The 19,841-nt window shown below is 33.8% G+C and overlaps 1 protein-coding gene across 1 annotated transcript; it reads right to left on the bottom strand.

Annotated features, from left to right (window-relative positions):
• Positions 1-15,714: 15,714 nt before the first annotated feature.
• LOC109808976 (cyclin-dependent protein kinase inhibitor SMR6) lies at positions 15,715-16,753 on the bottom strand. The gene has a single exon (XM_020372178.3). It carries the CDS (start codon positions 16,297-16,299, stop codon positions 15,955-15,957), a length of 345 nt encoding a protein of 114 aa, XP_020227767.1. The 5' UTR covers positions 16,300-16,753; the 3' UTR covers positions 15,715-15,954.
• Between the last annotated feature and the right edge of the window lie 3,088 nt (positions 16,754-19,841).

The following is a 19,841-nucleotide window of genomic DNA, read 5'->3' as shown; positions in this document are numbered from 1 at the left end:
TGATTAAAGAGCCCGAAGTTTCAAAGGAACAATTCCACGCCCTAGAGGATCGGCTAAGGGCTATGGAGGGGCATGATTTCGATATTAAAGATGCCGCCGACATGTGCTTAGTGAGGGATATTCAATTTCCTCCTAAATTTAAAGTGCCATATTTCCCGAGATACGTGGGATCGACTTGCCCCAAGAGTCATCTCACCATGTACTGCCGAAAGATGGCTGCATATGCCACAAACGAAAAGCTCTTGATCCACTGCTTCCAAGAGAGCTTGGCTGATACCGCGCTCAACTGGTATATGCAGCTAGATGGAAATCTAGTACACACATGGAGGCAGTTGGCCGACGCCTTTCTCAAGCGCTACAAATACAACATCGACCTAACACCCGATAGGTCAGATCTTCAAGCCTTGAGTAAAACAAATGATGAATCTTTCAAGGCGTATGCCCAACGATGGAGGGAGTTGGCGGCACAAATAGAGCCCCCGCTGTCAGATAAGGAGACAGTGTCCTTGTTCATAAATTCGTTGACCGGTCCCTATTACGACAAAATGATAGGGAACACGACCACACTCTTCTCGGACATCATCACCATTGGAGAAAGGGTGGAACAAGGGCTGAAAAGTGGGAAGCTAGCTAAGCCCTCCCAATCATTCGAAGCTAAGAAGACCTTCAGGAAGAAGAAGGAGGGAGGAGTCAATGCCGTAAATGTTTCTTTATCTTCTTCCACTTCGAAGTCGGGAAAGTCGCAATACAACCTTGTGAGGAAGTTTGATAAACTTCCGACCACATATAGCGACCTCCTGCCGAAGCTAGTAGAAGCGCGTCTTCTAGCTTATGTTCCACCGAGGAAATTTGATCCACCATACCCCGATTGGTACAAACCACAAGACAAATGTCTATACCATTCGGGGGCATCGGGGCATTCAACGGAGAACTGTAAAGTTCTCAAATATAAGGTCCAAGACCTTATTGATGCTGGGTGGCTCACCTTCGATTCGACAGCGCCCGACGTGAGCAAGAATCCTCTACCAAAGCAGGAGTAGAGAATGGCAAGCCACGATAGGGCCCCTTCATATTTTTCTTTTCTTTTAGGGACTCATGATCAGTACCCGAGATCATGAGAACCTTTTCATGTAAATAAGGGTCTTTGTACAAATTTTAATACATATCAATAAAGAGGCATTTTTCACACATCACTCTCTCTTTTGTTCTTTTCTCTCTTCCCTCATTAACATTAATAATTCTAAACCTAAACAGAACCAATAAAATAATTATGTCTGTAATTGTTCGCTCTGACCGGGATCCAAAAGTTGAGGATGAATGGGTTGAGTTGGACAGTGATGAGGAGACCATCTCTCCGGATCTGCAAAGACTGCTAGATCAAGAAACTCGTCTACTCCAACCGTGTCAAGAGAAATTGGAGACCGTGAATTTGGGGCAGGGCCGAGAGATAAAAGAGGTCAATATTGGGACCCATATCAGTGATGAAATAAGGACACATGTTTCCACTATGATTATAATAAAATCATTCTTTCTCATTGCTTCTTTTCTTGCTTATAATAAAATTCTAAACCACATTTTTTTAACCCTGTTTGAATAAACATGAATGAGGTTAAAATCATCTTAATAATAATAAACCCACATCATTTTTATGTGGAAGTGTGTGTGACAACTTGGAGCATTTTCCCTTGGCCTCGACAAGTGCCATCATGGATAAAAAGAAATCCTTTATAATAAAAGAAGCTCGGCAGGAAACCCAAAAAAAGGGGCTGCGCAAAAATAAGAGCAAAAGACCTGCTAGGAATCCCACGAAAGGGTGACCTAGGCAAGAGTTAGGGTTGCAGAAATGAACAAAAACAAAAGTCCGCTAAAACACCACAAAAGGGTGTTTTAGGCAAAAAATAAGGACAATCAAAAAACAAAAGAAATCCAAGATGGTACCATGAACCGAATTCAAAAAGAAAGGTTCAAGAGAAGCTATCCAAGTTGTCAAAATCACAAAAACAAAGATTTTCTTAACTTCATAAGTGTTTAATCAAACAAGCCTAAACACATACGCCTACCTTGGCCAAACATTCTTACAAAAACCATTTTTGAAAAATAAATCCCCTCTAAAACACAAACTTCAGAATAAAAATATCTTTCCCTTCTTTTCTCTCTTGTCCCAAAAGATTTTAGAATAATCTAGTGGAAGCATGAAGAAATAAATCATCACTGATAATGGATCTAATCTGAACAACAAAATGGTGGAAGAACTGTGCCAAGAATTCAAGATCCAACACCACAACTCTTCCCCATATCGGCCAAAGATGAATGGGGCAGTCGAGGCAACCAATAAGAACATCAAGAAAATAGTGCAAAAGATGGTTGTCTCATTTAAAGACTGGCATGAGATGTTACCCTTCACTCTTCATGGCTATAGGACTTCAGTACGCACATCTACAGGAGCTACTCCATTCTCCCTCGTCTATGGGATGGAGGCAGTTCTACCCGTCGAAGTCGAAATACCTTCTCTAAGGGTAATCATGGAAGCAAAACTTTCCGAGGCAGAATGGGTTCAAAGCCGATACGACCAGTTGAACCTTATCGAAGAGAAACGGCTGAACGCCATATGCCATGGTCAAGCCTATCAGAGGAAGATCAAAAAGGATTTTGACAAGAAAGTCCACCCTCGAGTCTATCATGAGGGAAAGCTGGTAATGAAGAAATTACTACCAGCTCAAAAGGACAAAATCGGAAAGTAGGCCCCAAATTACTAAGGACCATACGTGGTGAAGCGAGCCTTCTCAGGAGGAGCATTAATCCTCACAGACGTGGATGGAGAAGAACTTCGATACCCAGTCAACGCTGACGTGGTAAAGAAGTATTATGCTTGAAGACGTTGCTTGCATAAGCCCGCTAGGATGAAAACCCGAAAAGGGCATCCTAGGCAAAAGTTAGGGCAAAATAAAAAGCCCGCCAGTACAAGGGTACTAGGCAAAACAAAGGTGAATTTATCCCCGCTAGGATACGTCCTAGGCAAAAATTAGGGGCAAAAGAATAAGATGCAAAAACAAAGCAAGCAACGATCACTTGAATCGAAAACCGAAAGGCGGATCAAGTGATTATCTTCTAGAAGCAAGCGTCTTGCAGCATCTACACTCCTGGCTCAGGCATCTCACCCGAAGCAACTAGGGGAATGTAAAGAGCAACAATTACAGATATAATTGTTAAGCCCAATGTATATAGCCTACCCTGGCCAGCCATTCTTCAGAAATTCCTTCTGTATATCTTTCTATAAAAACACTTGTGAATATCAATAAAATATCTATTCATTTTCTCTTCTCTCTTGACCATGTGATTATGCCTCTAAAATTGGTATTTCATAAAAATTGTACGAAATTACTTTAATAATCAGTCAATAAAGAAAATTGGAGGGGTTTCTATAAAATCCGCAATCTCCTGCATAAAAGGCTCACAAAAATATTCCCTCACGTCGACGACAGAAATTCCTCCGAGAAAAGGAAGATAGGGAGAGCCATTCATTTTTCTAAAAAACATTAATAAAAATAATCAAACTTGCATTTTTGCATCACACACACATTAGTTGCACATTCAAAGACCTTATCATGAGGCAATTGCATAAAATAGAAAAATAGAAAAATTGCTTGTGTATGACAACAGTCAACAGAAAAGGCCAAAAAACGACAAAAAGGCAAAAATACAAAAAAAGCCAAAAAATGACAAAAAAGGCAAAAATACAGAAAAAGCCAAAAACGACAAAAAAGGCAAAAGATTTAGAAAATCAATCGCATCGAATAACTGAGCCTGGAGAGGCTTGCCGAAATAATACTCGTACAGAATAATTGAGCCTGGAGAGGCTTGCCGAAATAATACTCGTACAGAATAACTGAGCCTGGAGAGGCTTGCCGAAATAATACTCCCACAGAATAATTGAGCCTGGAGAGGCTTGCCGAAATAATACTCATACAAAATAATTGAGCCTGGAGAGGCTCACCGAAATAATACTCGACAAATTGTACAGAATAATTGAGCCTGGAGAGGCTCGCCGAAATAATACTCCCCAGAGATATCTCAGCTTCCACTCATGGGCCAAATTCCCCAGCGAGAGCTATCAAAGCAAGATCGTCAAAATCCCCAATGGAAGCGCGATCATCCAAAGCAAAATATTCAGTCAAAGGACTTGAAACTTCCTCAGTGGAAGATAGCTCTCCAACTCAAGCGATGAGTGAAGCTAAGCCTGAAGAGGCTTTCTAAATAATACTCTGGGATATATAAACTTCAAATCCCCAGTCGCCTATTAAGAGGCATCCCTACAAAAAAGAGAAAAATCAAAAGATCAATAATCATTCCCCAAGTGGAATCCGGCTCTTAGCCAAACATCAAGCGTCAAGATGATCTGCCTAACAGAAGAGGCTAATCACAATCAATGACAAAATCCCCCAGCGGATAATAGCCTACACAGAGGCAACAAAATCAGAAAATCAAAAGAGTCACCCGAATAAAGATAACCGGGATACTCCACCAACGTCGAAAGCACGTCAGCCAATCATAAGGCACCGCTCATCTCAGAAAGAGCATCTTCGTGTCTACACCCCAGGGAAACAGAAATTCCTCAATGGGCACCAACTATGCAAAGGAAAGTTGGGACACAAGAACCTATGAGTAACTGCACATCCCCTAGACGGATCCCTGCGTTATCCAGCCCTCAGCGGCACCAAAATCAAAATCAAACCGTCGAAGCAGCATCGTGGACTGTGGAGACAAAATCATCTCAAAGCCTAAGAGGCAATACTTAGCTACCCAGTTGTCGAGAGCACCGAGGTATGCACAAGCCTGGAGAGGCGGTACTCAGCTACCCAGTTGTCGAGAGCACCGAGGTATGCACAAGCCTGGAGAGGCGCTACTCAGCTACCCAGTTGTCGAGAGCACCGAGGTATGCACAAGCCTGGAGAGGCGGTACTCAGCTACCCAGTTGTCGAGAGCACCGAGGTATGCACAAGCCTGGAGAGGCAATACTCAGCTACCCAGTTGTCGAGAACACCGAGGTATGCACAAGCCTGGAGAGGCGGTACTCAGCTACCCAGTTGTCGAGAGCACCGAGGTATGCACAAGCCTGGAGAGGCAATACTCAGCTACCCAGTTGTCGAGAACACCGAGGTATGCACAAGCCTGGAGAGGCGGTACTCAGCTACCCAGTTGTCGAGAGCACCGAGGTATGCACAAGCCTGGAGAGGCGGTACTCAGCTACCCAGTTGTCGAGAGCATCGAGGTATGCAATGAGCCTGGAGAGGCGACGACTAATACTCAACCTGGAGAGGCTACTCAACAATTTTCCACCGGAAGACACTACAAGTCGGAAGGATGGCTTATTCCCCGGACAATTGGGTCAACTCCTTTACTTGTCAATCGATACACCAAAAAGACCGTTTGACTAAGTAAAGGGGGGGCAGCTGTAGACCCCTAAAATTGTCCGGGTAGGAAATAAAGCTTGAAGACTCTTGAAGACTGAAGGAAAGTCAGCCAGAAGGACTCATGGAAGGCCCTAGGAGGATTCTCTGTAGGTCTAGAGGTCTTATAATAGCTCAAAATAAGGAAGTGGAGGGAATGAAGCCCAATACGGCCTCCCAAAAGTTTAGTACGGCCGTATTGAACATTTTGAACTACAATACGGCCGCACTGAACTCAATACGGCCGTATTGAAGTTTCTGAACTTCAATACGACCGCACTGAACTCAATACGGCTGTATTGAGGTTTCTTGAACTTCAATACGGCCGTACTGAATTCAATACGGCCGTATTGTAGTTCAAAAACTCAATACGGGCCGTATTGACTCCAGGGCCCGTATTGCGCCTGTTCCCTATAAATAAGACGTCATTTGGACGTCATTCCACACTTTTACACTGAGTTTTAACCCTCTTCTTGAGTATTCTGGGTTTTTTTGAGCAGTGCTCTGCCTAGAAATCACTCGGAGAGTTGATCCGACAAAGTTCTCGAGTTCTGAGCTTTTTGCTTGAGTCTCGAACTGAGTCGAAGGGAAATCCTCCAGATTTCTATAGTTAAAATTTTCTAGGAGGGAGCGAGCGGGCTTGTAGAGCGAGGGAACGCCAAAAAGCTTCCCAGTTTTACTTGAATATAAAAGCACGCTTCAAAGGTTTCTTCTTAAGACCTTCCTTTTACTGCTTTCTGTGTGTATATTTAACTGTCATCATGTAGATAGTTAAGTTATAATTGTTTAGAATAAATAGGGGTAATTTAGTAATTTCGCACTATTATTTTTAGAAATAATCTGTCATAGGGAACCCGAAAGGGGCGCTGTGGGGTGCTAACACCTTCCCCACGCGTAACCGACTCCCTTACCCGACTCTGGTTGTCATGGCCGAAGTCGATTTTTGAATCGATTGCCTTAAACTTCTTTTTCCAATGTTTTGAGTAAAACATTGGTGGCGACTCCATGAACCCTTCCTTTTTATGAAAACCGCTAATCCATGGAGGGTCCTGCTTGGGATTAACATGGATTGGTGAGCCTTTTAATAAAATTTCTCGTTTGACAAGGTCTCAGTTTGAGAATAAGTCATTCTAGCAATCCATATTTTTAAACAAATAAAAGAGTCCAACCATCCTTCGCGAATGCCGAAAGCCCGTTTCGGGCCGGTGGCGACAAAACCAAGATAATTTGATACTTTATTCATATAAAACAAAATTGACGTAATATATGCATTTCAAAATATAATAAAATATAAACACTTTGATTATTTTCAAGTTGTTGTTCAATTTTAACAAAATTTTATATAAACATATAAAGTGATATGAAATTATAATTCAACCATTGGATTTACAAAATTCATATTTAAATAAAGTTATCAAGGAGTGTAATACTTAATAAAAGTTACACTGATGCCATTTGAGTTGTTTGACAGGTTGGAACAACTAGTAGCGACACTATTAAAGTCGCTACCGATTGTAGCGACTTCTACATGGCTAAATTCAAGCCATCATTTTAAAAAAATTGACATGTGGCACTAAAGTTGTTATGACCCATAGCAACTCTACAGTAAATAGCCTCAAAGGTGTTAGTAGTTTCAAAAAAGTCCTATGTACGTAATTAGTTTTTAAAATGACTCCACAATGGTCAATCAACCTTGGATTAAGGGTATTGATAGATTTTTTTGTGGTGGTGGTGTTTGGACATGTTGGGTTATGGAAGGGCCATGTGAAGAAAGTTGGCCAGTTATAGGTCACTTAGTCTTGGACTCAAGACCTGCTTCAACTTTTAGCTCCACACTCCTCTTTTTGTGGCTAGGAAAGAAGTGAGTTATTCCCATGCATCGAAAGGTGGTGTGGTTGATCTCTATTACCCCCTTGTCTTTCTCATAGTTGGTGGTGCTAATGCCGATAACCTCAATGACTCTAGTAAAGAGCATTTTATAGGGTGTGGGTATTTCTTTGCTATTGTCATGGTCTCTCTAGTTGAGACATGACTTCCAATTTTTGAAAAATAAACTTGACAAGTTTAGTGCAACCCCAAACACATTTGATAGATGAAAAATCTATCTACATTTGAAACATTATCCCTAGAATCAAATTAAGAGATAAACACATTGAGTAGTAGGTTGTACATCAAGCTACACAACAACTTCATATTGACGGCATAGAGAAACTTCTTCTGCTTCGCTTTTCTGATTGGTGCTTGGAGGAGTAGATCATTACATATATAGTCTCCTTAGAGATGACCTTCTCGCACCTTTTTTGAGTAGGTCAAGCCTACCTCCTTACAACCAAAGAGAGTTCCTATCCAGGTCAGAGTGATCCTAATTTCTTGGCCATCCACTATTCTTAGAATGACATTTTTTACCATTGTAGTTTCCCAAAAATATGCATAAGGTACATAAAACCAGTTGCACCTTAGTTCAACGAAGTTGGACCTTCCAGCCTTGCCCAAATAATGCTTGACTAGAAACCTATCATTGACGAGCTTATTCAGGTTGACAAACTTTCCAAGGAGGAAACAAATTTCAAAAAACTCCTCTATTGGAACCTTGTTTTTGTAGGTTGCTTGTTTAGGTGTCATTTCAGAGTGTGTAGAGAAGTTTCTAAGATGAAGGATTAGGGTTCTTTGACAAAGTAGGTTGCAAAAGGTGAGTTGATACGAAAATGGTTAAGTGTTTTGAAAAGGGAGGGAAAATAGTTTCTGTTTACAGGGAGAAAGAAAAGACGTCATTAAATTTTGATTCAACAACATTTCTAATTGTCTCACTATTCCCTACATGCTTTACCAAAAACTCCTTTTGTAATCATTAAAGAGAATTAAATGTGATAGATACCTTTTTCAAATGGAAGATGATACGTTATTGTGAATATAATAATAAAATAATATTTATGACAAATTAATTAAATGAAAGGCGAAACATTTACGCATAAGCTTAAGATGATGCATGACAGATGATACATATAAGATGATGCATGCCTAAGATGATATAACCATGATACTTAGTCTGAGATGCATTTTTAAGTTGAGATGACTTCTAATGAATCTAAAATGTTCTTCAAACAAAACTTTAGCAAAGATATCATCCCATTAATGATCAATATCAATAAAATTTATGTCAAAAACTCCTTTTTTGTACATAATCTCAAATGAAATGATTTCTTATCTTAATGTGATTAGTTTTATAATGTTGTATTTTTTAAAACATATTGATAACACTAGTGTTATCACAAGATACAGGTATATTATGCTTAAGATTGGAATAGTCTTTTAATTGATACCTCACACATAATAATTGTGAACAACAACAAGTAATAGAGATATATTTAGCTTCTACATTAGAGAGTGTTATGGTCTTCTACTTTTTTCTTGCTCAATAGATGAAACAAGGACTTAGAAAATGACATCCTCCAGTTGTGCTTTTTATTTCCACTTTGTCATCAACATAGTTTGCATCACAATATCTTGCTATCCTAAAATCCTTATTTTTCTCATAAAATAGACTTAGGTTAGGTTTTCCAGTAAGATATATGAAAATATGTTTTACTGCTTTAAGATAAGAATATTTGGGATCAAATTGAAAACATGCACAAAAACATATAATGCACATGATGTCGGGTCAACTAGTAGTAAGATATAAGAGTGAACCAATCATGCATTTGTAGCTTGTCTAATCTACTGATTTACCTAATTCGTCTTTTGATAGTCCTACAAATAGATGCATAGGTGTTGGCATAGGTTTAAAGTCATTCATCTTGAATTTCGTTAAGAGTTCTTTTGAATATTTTTGTTGATGAATGAATGTGTCTTCATTTGTTTACTTTATTTGTAGTCCCAAAAAGAATTTGAGTTCACCATCATACTCATTTCAAACTCCATTCATAAGCTTTGAAAAATCCTTACACAAAAATTCATTAGTAGTACCAAAGATAATATCATCAACATAAATTTGAACTACTATAAAATCTATGTTAGTCTCTTTTCTAAAAAGAGTTGTGTCAAATTTGTCTCTCATAAAGCTATTTTTAATTAAGAAATTTTTTAATCTTTCATACCAAGCTCTAGGGTCCTGCTTCAAATCATAAAGTGCCTTTTTGAGTTTGAAAGCATGATCTTCAAGGATGGATTTTCAAAACCTAGAGGTTGTCTTACATGGACTTCGTCTTCAATAATCTCATTTAAAAAGGCATTCTTTACATCCATTTGAAAAATTTTAATATCTTTGGGAGCTGTAAAAGCTAACATAATTCTAATAGCTTCAAGTATAGCAACAAGTGTAAAGGTTTCACTGAAATCTATACCTTTTTGATAATTATAGTCTTGAGCTGCTAATCTAACTTCATTTTTTACCACTTCACCTTGTTAATCTAGTTTGTTTCTAAGGACCCATCTAATTCTAATAATGTTTTGATGTCCATGCTTTGAAACAAGCGTCCAAACATTATTTCTTTCAAACTGGTGAAGTTCTTGTATAGCTAGAATCTAGTCATTGTCTTTGAAAACTTTGTCTATCATTTTTTGCTCAATTTTTAAGACTAGAGCATAGGAGGCATTGTCTCTTAATGGAGACATTTTCCATATCCCTTTAGTCTAACTCCTAGTATTTAGTATTGAGGATGATAGTTAACAAATTTTTTATCTTAGTGAGGTCTGGATGGATCATCTGACTAATTTGTCTGCCTTTTAGATTAGACATTTTTCTTTTTATTTGTGTTTGTCTCAACAGCCTTTTCAAGTTCAATATGAAAATTTCTATTTTAAATTTGATAGTTTCCTATCATTTATTAAGGCATCATCAAATTTAACATGGATTGATTATTTAACAATAAAGGCTCTAGATTTAAAAGCTCGATATATCTTTGATGTATTAGAATATACAAGAAAAATAATTTTATTCACTTTTAATTCAAACTTTCCAAATTGATACTTAGTATTAAGGATATAGCATTCACATCCAAAAGGATGAAAATATGATATGTTGAGTTTTCTTTGTTTCCACAATTCAAATTTAACAATTTTAAAAGTCGTGAAGTGGAAATAATCTTTTTAGATTTAAAAGGGATTTTAATTTATTTCCCCTTCTAAAAAGGTTCATGGAGAAGATAAGTTTTTCAAGAAATCTCAGGCAATCCCCTTATTAAACCTTTCTTGTTTAGCTTAAAGATATGCTTCATATTTATGTGTCCAAGCTTTTTATGCTAAATCCATCTTTCATCTTCTTTAGTAACCAAACATGTTACATTTTGTTTCCCCAGATCATATAGATTAATCTCATAAATATTTTTCTTTCTATAAGCAATAAAAGACACAAACTCATCATTTTGTTTGACTATACATGAGTATTTGTCAAAAATAGGGTTGTCAAAATGGATCAAACACGGGTGTGTTGAGTCGAAAGTGGGATGAGTTGAGTTTAATGACCAATTATGAATTTCTTTGACTCAGCCCAACCCATTATCAAGGTGGGTTGGGTTGGATCATAGGCCAAAACCCACTTTGACAACTCTAGTAAAAAAATATAGTATATTTGTTGTTACAAAATTTACTTATGCTAAGCACCTTTTTTAACAGTAGGTATAGAGTTCGTACAAATATTTCCTATACCTAGGATCTTTCCTTTACCACTTCCTCTGAATGAGATTGATCCTTCATGAGGTTGAAAGTTTAGGAACATAGAGCATTCTCTCATCATGTGTCACAAGCAACCACTGTCCAAGTACTAGTGTATATCATTGATTTTTTCCATTAATTAAGGATATTTACCACATAAATTATTTGAGACTTTGATACCCAAATCTTTTTGGGTCCTTCTCTATTAGTACCCTTGACCTTATACTTTCTTCTCTACTTCTTTTTAACACTACATCTACTTGAATGATGATTACTTTTATCGTAGACATCGTAGAGAATAGTGTTAAGTATGGAGAATGATGTTTCTGACTTTGTTTTCTCAAACTTGAGACTACTTTTGTCAGATGGTAATCTTCTATGCTTTAAAATCATATTCATCTTAGAGGATCCATCCACAACATAGCAAGATCCTTCTTGAGTTATAGGTTTTTAGCTTGCAATGTTGTAGTATCAAGTGGCTCATTACATGGCTTTGATAGTGACATCTCAACAAACTTGTAAAAGTAATATCATTAGTTATTTAATTGTCATGATTAGGTTAGGTAGTTGGAATTAACTTAAGCTATCATAGGTTACTTCTAAACTAGGATTAACTTAGCTTGCTCCATAGGTTTCTAGAAGATTAATTAGAGTTTGTTAACTTAAGTACAAGATAGCTAACCATGATTACACTTGGCCATGGTTAGTCTAGCTTACACCATAAGACAACCAAACTCCTATATAGGATTACTTGTAATGGCCGTGTTTTTCACTTTGAGTTTTATATGAATTAGATGAATTTTCTCTAATTCTCTCTCTCAAAGCTCGTTTCTCTCTTTAAAACTTTCTTCATTCTCTTATCCTCTCTTGAGTGTGGTGAGATTTGGAGAGACTTATCACTTCATGAGTGTATCGTCACCAAGGGGGCTCTTTACCTCTCCATGTGTGTTTGAAGATGGATTCTAACACCTTTGGAAGCCATTGAAGAAGGTAGGAGGAGACCAAAAATGAAAAGATTTGTTCTAGAAGCTTGAAAGAGGAACTACATCAATTTAGTCTCTCCTTGAAGTTTCCATGAGAATAGTTTGGAAACTTCTAAACATCTCATCAATAATTTTGTTCTCTTTCATAGAGAATAACTCATAATGTCTCTAAAGAGTATTAATTTATATGAGTTTTACATCTTCAATTCCCTTATGAGTTATTCTAATAATTTCCCACATGAGTTATCTTCATTTATATCTTCGTCTTTCTTCTTTGTAGAGAGAAGTATTCATTGATACATTAATTGCGAACATTAAATGTATTTCACAAAATTGTCATTTCTTATCCGATCAAGAGGATTTATCACCCTTAAGATATAAAATGATAAAAATTATTGCATATACTAATAAAAAAAATACTATATTTAAGACTACACATTTTGAAAATTTTATTTGTCCTTTCTCAAAAAATATGTTTCTATTTCTTTTTAAATTACAAATACTAAAGAAATTATTATTTCTTTGATTTATTAAGAAATAACATACATAAAAATCATCTTTTGATCTATCAAAAAGGGCAAGTACGTACATTATCAATCTCTAATATAATATACCGGCCTAACTTAATTTTTTTTTTTATTTTTATGTGCAGACTTTATATCCATTGATTTAAGGACCTGATCGTTATTCTTATTACCTCTGTGACAGACGAAGCATGACATATCTCGAACTCAAGCAGCTAATATTATCCATTGTGTACTAGCTAGCCATGAACAACTTACCACACCAAATTAGTTAAAATATATTAACTTTATATTTGACATTTTTTGTGACAATCCAAAATCTTTGAGACTACCTTGAAAAAATGGGAGCTTCGGGCTTTACTGATCTTGCTATTTTCCGGATTGATTTTGCACTATAAGACAAACTAATCAGTAATTAAATTTAATAACAAAAAAAATTCCTTCATTAATACTCAGATCATAATGTTTTAGTTATAATTTATTTAAAAATTGTATGTAAATCACTCTATCAATAATTTTGATTTTTCTTGTATTGTTAAGTCCTTCTTTGTGACTGACTCTATAGGTGCATTTTTTTTTCCTAACTGCAAGTGCATGTTTCTTTTAGTAGGCATTAGTTTTCTGTTTTTTTTTAACATATATAAAAAGAAATATCTTTCTAACTAAAGACTAATACCAATTTAATATTTTATGGACAAGTAATATTTTAATATTACAACACTATAATAAATATTATATATAATAACATTAAAAGTGTTATTATAAATATAATATATGTAAATATAAATCAAGTTAACATATATTTAATCACAATTTTAATATTAATTTTAAATAAAATTTAATAATGTGTTTTATATATTATTATAATTTATATTTATATTTTTTTAATAATATATATTATATTTATAATAAAAATAAAAATAATTTTTAATAACAAATTTTATATAATTATAGTGAAAATCCTTACATGACAATTTTCTCATGGTGCAAATTGGGGTTCATATATTTGATATATATAGTTCTAGAAACAACCCCCCCTAATCCATATCTTTTAGTATGCTTAGAAAACCGGTTAATATTATACTACACATGCGTGGGTATGAGCCAATAATCTTTGCTCATGTGGTCGCCAATAATGGGACTCAATTCCGGATTAGTATATATATGAACATAATCAACAAATAACAAACTAGAAGTCAAGGAAGATTTTCACTCTTCTTTGGAAATTTTTTAGTTATACCTTGTTTATGTTGTGTTATAGAGAATAAGCCAAATTAAAACATCATCAAATTATATTAAATGATTGTATAAATTCTATAATTAGTCAATTATATGATATCTAAATTGATGATATTTTAATTATTAATTAATTAAATCATTATCTTTCTTTAGACATGTGTGAATGCTAGCTATTCCCCCAATCAAATATATATATCTGATCCCGAGAAACCCTTGGTTAGTTCACAATATCCGAGGTTGGGTGTTTTCTATATTGATGATAAACATTCCATATTTAAAAGTAGGATAAGTATGAGTTGATATTGTATATGTGGCAATTATTGGGTGTAAAACAGAGGGCCATATTTGAAGTAGAAGGAGCATAGGATTCTAAATTTTGCCTCCACATGTGAGTTGTCGCTTTACCAAGTGAATCCATTAGCTGATATCACAAAAAGCATTACGGAGAACCTTCCCACTATCAATACAAGCCAGAGGTGGGTGGGGTTCATTCCCAGAGATATATGCATATTTACTTCTATTTATGTTCATCATTTATATCATTAAAAAAAAATTGATTGCACTCAGTTTAATATAAATTAATTATAAGTTTTTTCTATTAAAAATAAAATGTATGTAAAAAAAATATCTAAATTTGTATTTAAATTAATAAACTCTTATTAATAAACTGAACTACGAGTGTTTAGTTCAAATGGTTTAATTAACATTGTATTTTGTTATAAATTAAAAAAAAAAATTGTGGTGAGTTCAATTTATATGAATCAAGAAATAATAAAATGTGATTAAACAGAAAAATATCTATTAAAATAAAATTAGGCTTCATTTTTTTTTATAAAAGAATTAGGCGTCATTTTTCAAATAAGATTCATTAACTTGTGTTAACCAAACTCAGATTAATTTTTTATACATTATAAAAGAAATACACAATCCATCAATTAAAAATCACCCCAAATATAATATTTAAAGTGATTATTACAATTCTCAAAAAGAAATGTAAATATTATAGAAAGTCGACAATTTTCAATTACATAACAGTTCATTGTTACATAATAGTGTAAAAAATATTTACATTAATCGAGTATTCTAAATATATTTTTCAATTAAAACATAAAAACTGTTGATTATATATAAATATCTGGTTAGCTCACCACAGTCCACAAGTTAAAATCATTGAACCGGATTTGCTTTAAGAAACTAAGAAATTATGTTCTTCTAATTACAAAATATCACATTATTTTCATTTTATTTTCTATTTTAAAAAGTATGTATGAGAACAGTTAACATAAATAATATCTTTATAATTGAAATACAAACAAAAATAAAATTAAACAAACGACCCAAAACAAAAATCATATACATGAGTCTAAATTATATTAAACAATTGAAATTAAGAATGAGTTTTACTAAACTTAAAAAGCATAGAAAGACCGTAAAGGTGTACTTGGCTATGAACACTTATGTGGGGATTGGATCTGCAGTCAATTAACAATGAGAACTAACCCTACCCCATCTCATCTTTGAAAACGATTCCATTCGCATTCGCCAACTAAATTAGACTATTGCCTACTTACCTTTCATTTTGACTTCAAATTTCTCATTCTTGCGCGTGTTCATGAACAGTCACACATGTACCCGATTTTGGAATACCACCACTTCTTAGATCACAAATTGAATCAGGAAATAGTTCTTTTTATTAACCATATCCAAAAAAATGTACAAACACACAATGGTTGGTCACAACTCAATTCAGTAACAACACGAGACCCATTACCAAAAACACTAAACTTCAAAAATTAGCATGATCATGCCATCAAAAACATGGGTTACTTGGAAGAATTATTGAGCATGCAAAACAGAAAAAGAGTGAGATCATGGAAGCTAATTAAGATGTGATTTTATTTATTTCTAGGCTACTCTATACAAAATAGTCCTAATAATAATCTCTGAACTACCGAAGCTGTAGCTACTCATAATGAAAACGGAAAACTATTACACTTGACTAGAGAAAAGTAAGATACACAACGTAACCAAAAGAAGCTAGGTAGATTTAGATATCCCTAAAGATGAAAGTGGCTACTTATATAGTAATTGGTTTTCTTTTCTTGCGTGTTCTCATGAATTGGCCTTTTCAACGTGGCGTATGAAGACGGTTTCCAAGTCTGGTGGCGTGAAAAACTGTCTCACAACACCACGACGATAGTTGCACTTGTACGAAGGTTTTCTCTTCCTAGGAGCAGGTGGACACGTGAAGGGTGTTGGGATCTTCGATTCCACACTTGTTGGTGTCGTCGAACACTCCTCTGTTGTTTCAACTTGAACCCCTTGTTCCTCCTTCTCCACAGGGATAGTGTATATTGGCTTCAATGGTGCACGCAAAGCGATTCCAGCGATCACCCATTTTCTATTGCTATCGGAATCAAACCCTCCCTCTACTTGTGCCTTCTCCGATAGCCCCATATCGATCCAAAAGCCGGAAACTTTGACCGCCTTGGTGTATAAGTATATGAATATGTAAAGAAGGGAATAAGTGAGGAGGGTTTCTTTTTATTCCTTGTTTGGTTTCTTTTTGGTTTGGTGGGAAAGTGTTGACCGATGAAAAGGTTAAGGTTAAATGGAAGTGGGAAATAATGAAGGGAAAGTGGTGAAGCTATTTTGGTTGGTTGAATGGAAGAGGGTGTGTGAGTGAGAGGGGACAGGGGAGAGGAAAAAGAGAAGAGATTGAGAGTTTTGATGAAGGGAGAGTGGGATAGATATTAAATGTTGTGGAGGGTGTGAGTGAGGATGGTGAATGTTGCGTGTTAGAAAAGAGTTTCGAAACCAATTGGTGAAGAGAGAACCCAAGGAAACTCGTGACATAAGCAGTAACCATTAAATAAACAAGGCCAATTAGAAAAGAGGGCGAGAGAAAGCTGGGGGATGCCCGTGAAAATTGCTGAACATTGGACAGGGTATCTAAATAAATATCCCATATTTCCTAATAAAATAATGCTTATTTTTCTTTGGTTTTTATTTTCTCACTTTTTAAAAAGTTTTACCATCTATGTGCAATTGATGGACAAGTTTCAAAATTATCAAGAGAGATCAATAGAAAAATACATGTCTAATTGCTTTGAGTTTAATGGATGATTGAGTACTTTTAACATCAAAATAAATTCATTTTATAATGATCAATTATTTTTAGTATAAACTTATGTGGTCTATAAATTAAAAACAAGATATTTAAAATGTCAACTTAACTTAATTTTAGGTATATCACATATTACAATAAATATATATATATATATATATATATATATATTTATTAGAATACAATTAAAGTTTTATATTATAAGGACATGAACTTATAAAACATACATAGTATAAATTAGAAAAAAAAACCTTTTAAATAATGATTAAAAGTACAATGAAGAGAATTTAAAGTTAAAATATATGATATTTTAGCAATGTAGAACATGTGTATGTAAATTCTCAATAAATAACAATATACTTTCTTTGTTATTTATTATAAGTAAAAAAAATACACATTTTTTTTCTTAATATATTATTTTTGACTTATTCATAATATTAATATATTTTATATCTATTGTTTTCGTTGATTTTTAATTATATAATTAGTTAAATATCAAATTACCTAACTTATCAAAAGAAATTGTGCATTGCACGGATATCAAATCTAGTATAAACAAATGTTACTCTTTCGAAAAAAATATAAAGAAAAAAAATCAAATTTATTTATATTATAAAAACTATAAATATATTTAAATCTTTAAAAATAATAAAAGAAAATTATTAAAAAATATTCATCTCACCAAATAAATTAAAAAAAATTATCCAAACATAACCATAATAATTATTAATTAGTTCAACAAAATATTAAATTTTTTAAACATCACATACATCCATTAATAAATCAAAATAATAACATTAACAATAATAACTCTTGAACTCCAAATAAGCGTAAATATGTTAAAAAAAATACAAGAACAATAATTTTTAATATTAAAAAGGTCAACCCAACAAATTGACCCGTGTTCTCAACTTAATAAAAGAGATGAATCGGGTTAAACTTGAGTGGATCAAAAATATTCGGATAATCTGTCCCATTTTACAGATTAAACATGTCAATTTAATGAATTAATAAATTTTTGTCACTCGTATAGTTATTATTTGAAAGAAAAAAGTAATACATAAATTTTTAATTTGTTGGCAAGAATTTTATCACTTTAGTTTTTTTTTTTTTTTTTTGATAGTTCACTTTTTAAAATTTAGACATATTTTAAAAATATCGTGTAAAAAAATAACCCACGCAAATCATATGTATATTCAGTCAGACGTGCTTATATGGCAACACAAAACAAGTTTTAAATGCATACAAAGAGACTTAATTAAAATACACTTTAATTAAATACAAAGGAAATTTAAGTACAAAATACTCTTAACTTATAAAAGAGAGAGAGAGAGAATCATAGTTATCCAATAAAATAAAATAAAACAAATTGTAGACATAGTTTAGTTTAAGAGAGATATAGGGTTGGATTTGGGCGCGAAATTTAGTGAAAAGAAAGAAAGAGAATGGGTTGAAATTTTGGCGCCAATTATTTAGGGTTTCTATGGTTGATGAAGTTATTCTCCCTATGCTAAAAGCCATTTCATATGCAATACAAAGCACCTTTCTCTTTTCGCCTAACCTTTTTAAAGATGCCCCTCACACAGAATCAATATCTTTCTCTTTTTTTTTTCTTCCCATTTTTCTATTTCCTACTCACTTAATCATTCTATTTTCTGCATCTCCATCATCATTTGTCCCTTATCTCATCAAATTTTTATTTCCACCAAACCTTTCCATCTCTAAATTTAACGTAACATTGGTGGTGGCTCGAGGCCCACGTTTTGATTCGATATATAAATTTAAAAATGTTTTCTCCTTGTTCATGCTTATCTTTTTCTCCAAGTTTGACTTCCTAAAAATATTGATTCAATAAAACAAACAATAATATAGTTACTGTTTTAGCTATAGAATTTTGATTTTATTTTCAATGTTATCTTATTACTAGTAAAATGTTTTTCTTTTAGATAAATATGAGTAGTTGAGCACCAAACCAAAGACAAAATTAACAAGGAATATACAATAAAAGGAAACGCATAAAGATCCTAAAAAGAAGGTAACCATAGCTAGAAGTGATTGCATGCATATATAAAGATCCAAGCCTTTCAGAATGTGAGCATGAGAATCAATTCAATCCATCATCCTATTACTTTCATGTTAAGAATATGAGAAACTTAGACAAAAGAAGAGAACAATTTTTATTTGTAAAGTTAATTATCAAGAATATATAGCACCAAGAGAAATGGGATAAAGTGTGGTCCTTCAAAAATCAGCTGTAAAGTGTTGTCATTTTGGACGTTCAAAAAATGTTAACATATTATGTATGTCTTTAATAATGCAAAATATCATCTATTCTATGAATTCATTAGTAATAGTTGTACAATATTAATAATTTCTTTTTATTTATTGAAATTAAATAAACGATGCCAAAATTTAAACCTAAATTTTTTTTGCATGCTACTCTAACATATATTCATAACTAAATCCACCTTAATAGTTTTATAACAATGTCAACAATTTTAACAATTAAATTCATCCTTCTCAAAGTAGTTAAATTATTCAAACAGTGACTTTAAAAGGGTTAATGTTTATTTTTATCCTTATTTATTTTTAATATAATAGTTATAACAAGTAATTCATCTTTAACTGCATGTTAGACTAAAGATAAATGAAGGATAAAAATGGACAATAATTTTTTAAGTTACTCAAATCCCTTCCCATCTATAATAATATAAAAAGAAATGTCTAATTGTTGGCATGTGTTGATGTCTGGTGCATTGTACGTCTACTTTTTTTAATTTATTTTTTATTTTCTCTTTTCACCTAGTCTCTTTTAATTTTCTTTCTCTCTCTCTTTTTTTTCATTTCTCTATCTTATTGTGCAAAGCGTGAG

The sequence above is a fragment of the Cajanus cajan genome, chromosome 5 (genome assembly GCF_000230855.2).
Source record: "Cajanus cajan strain Asha chromosome 5, NIPB_CcT2T_4, whole genome shotgun sequence".
Lineage (NCBI taxonomy): Eukaryota > Viridiplantae > Streptophyta > Magnoliopsida > Fabales > Fabaceae > Cajanus > Cajanus cajan.
Note: the sequence above shows the minus strand (reverse complement) of the source record. Positions and strands in the feature narration are given on the sequence as shown.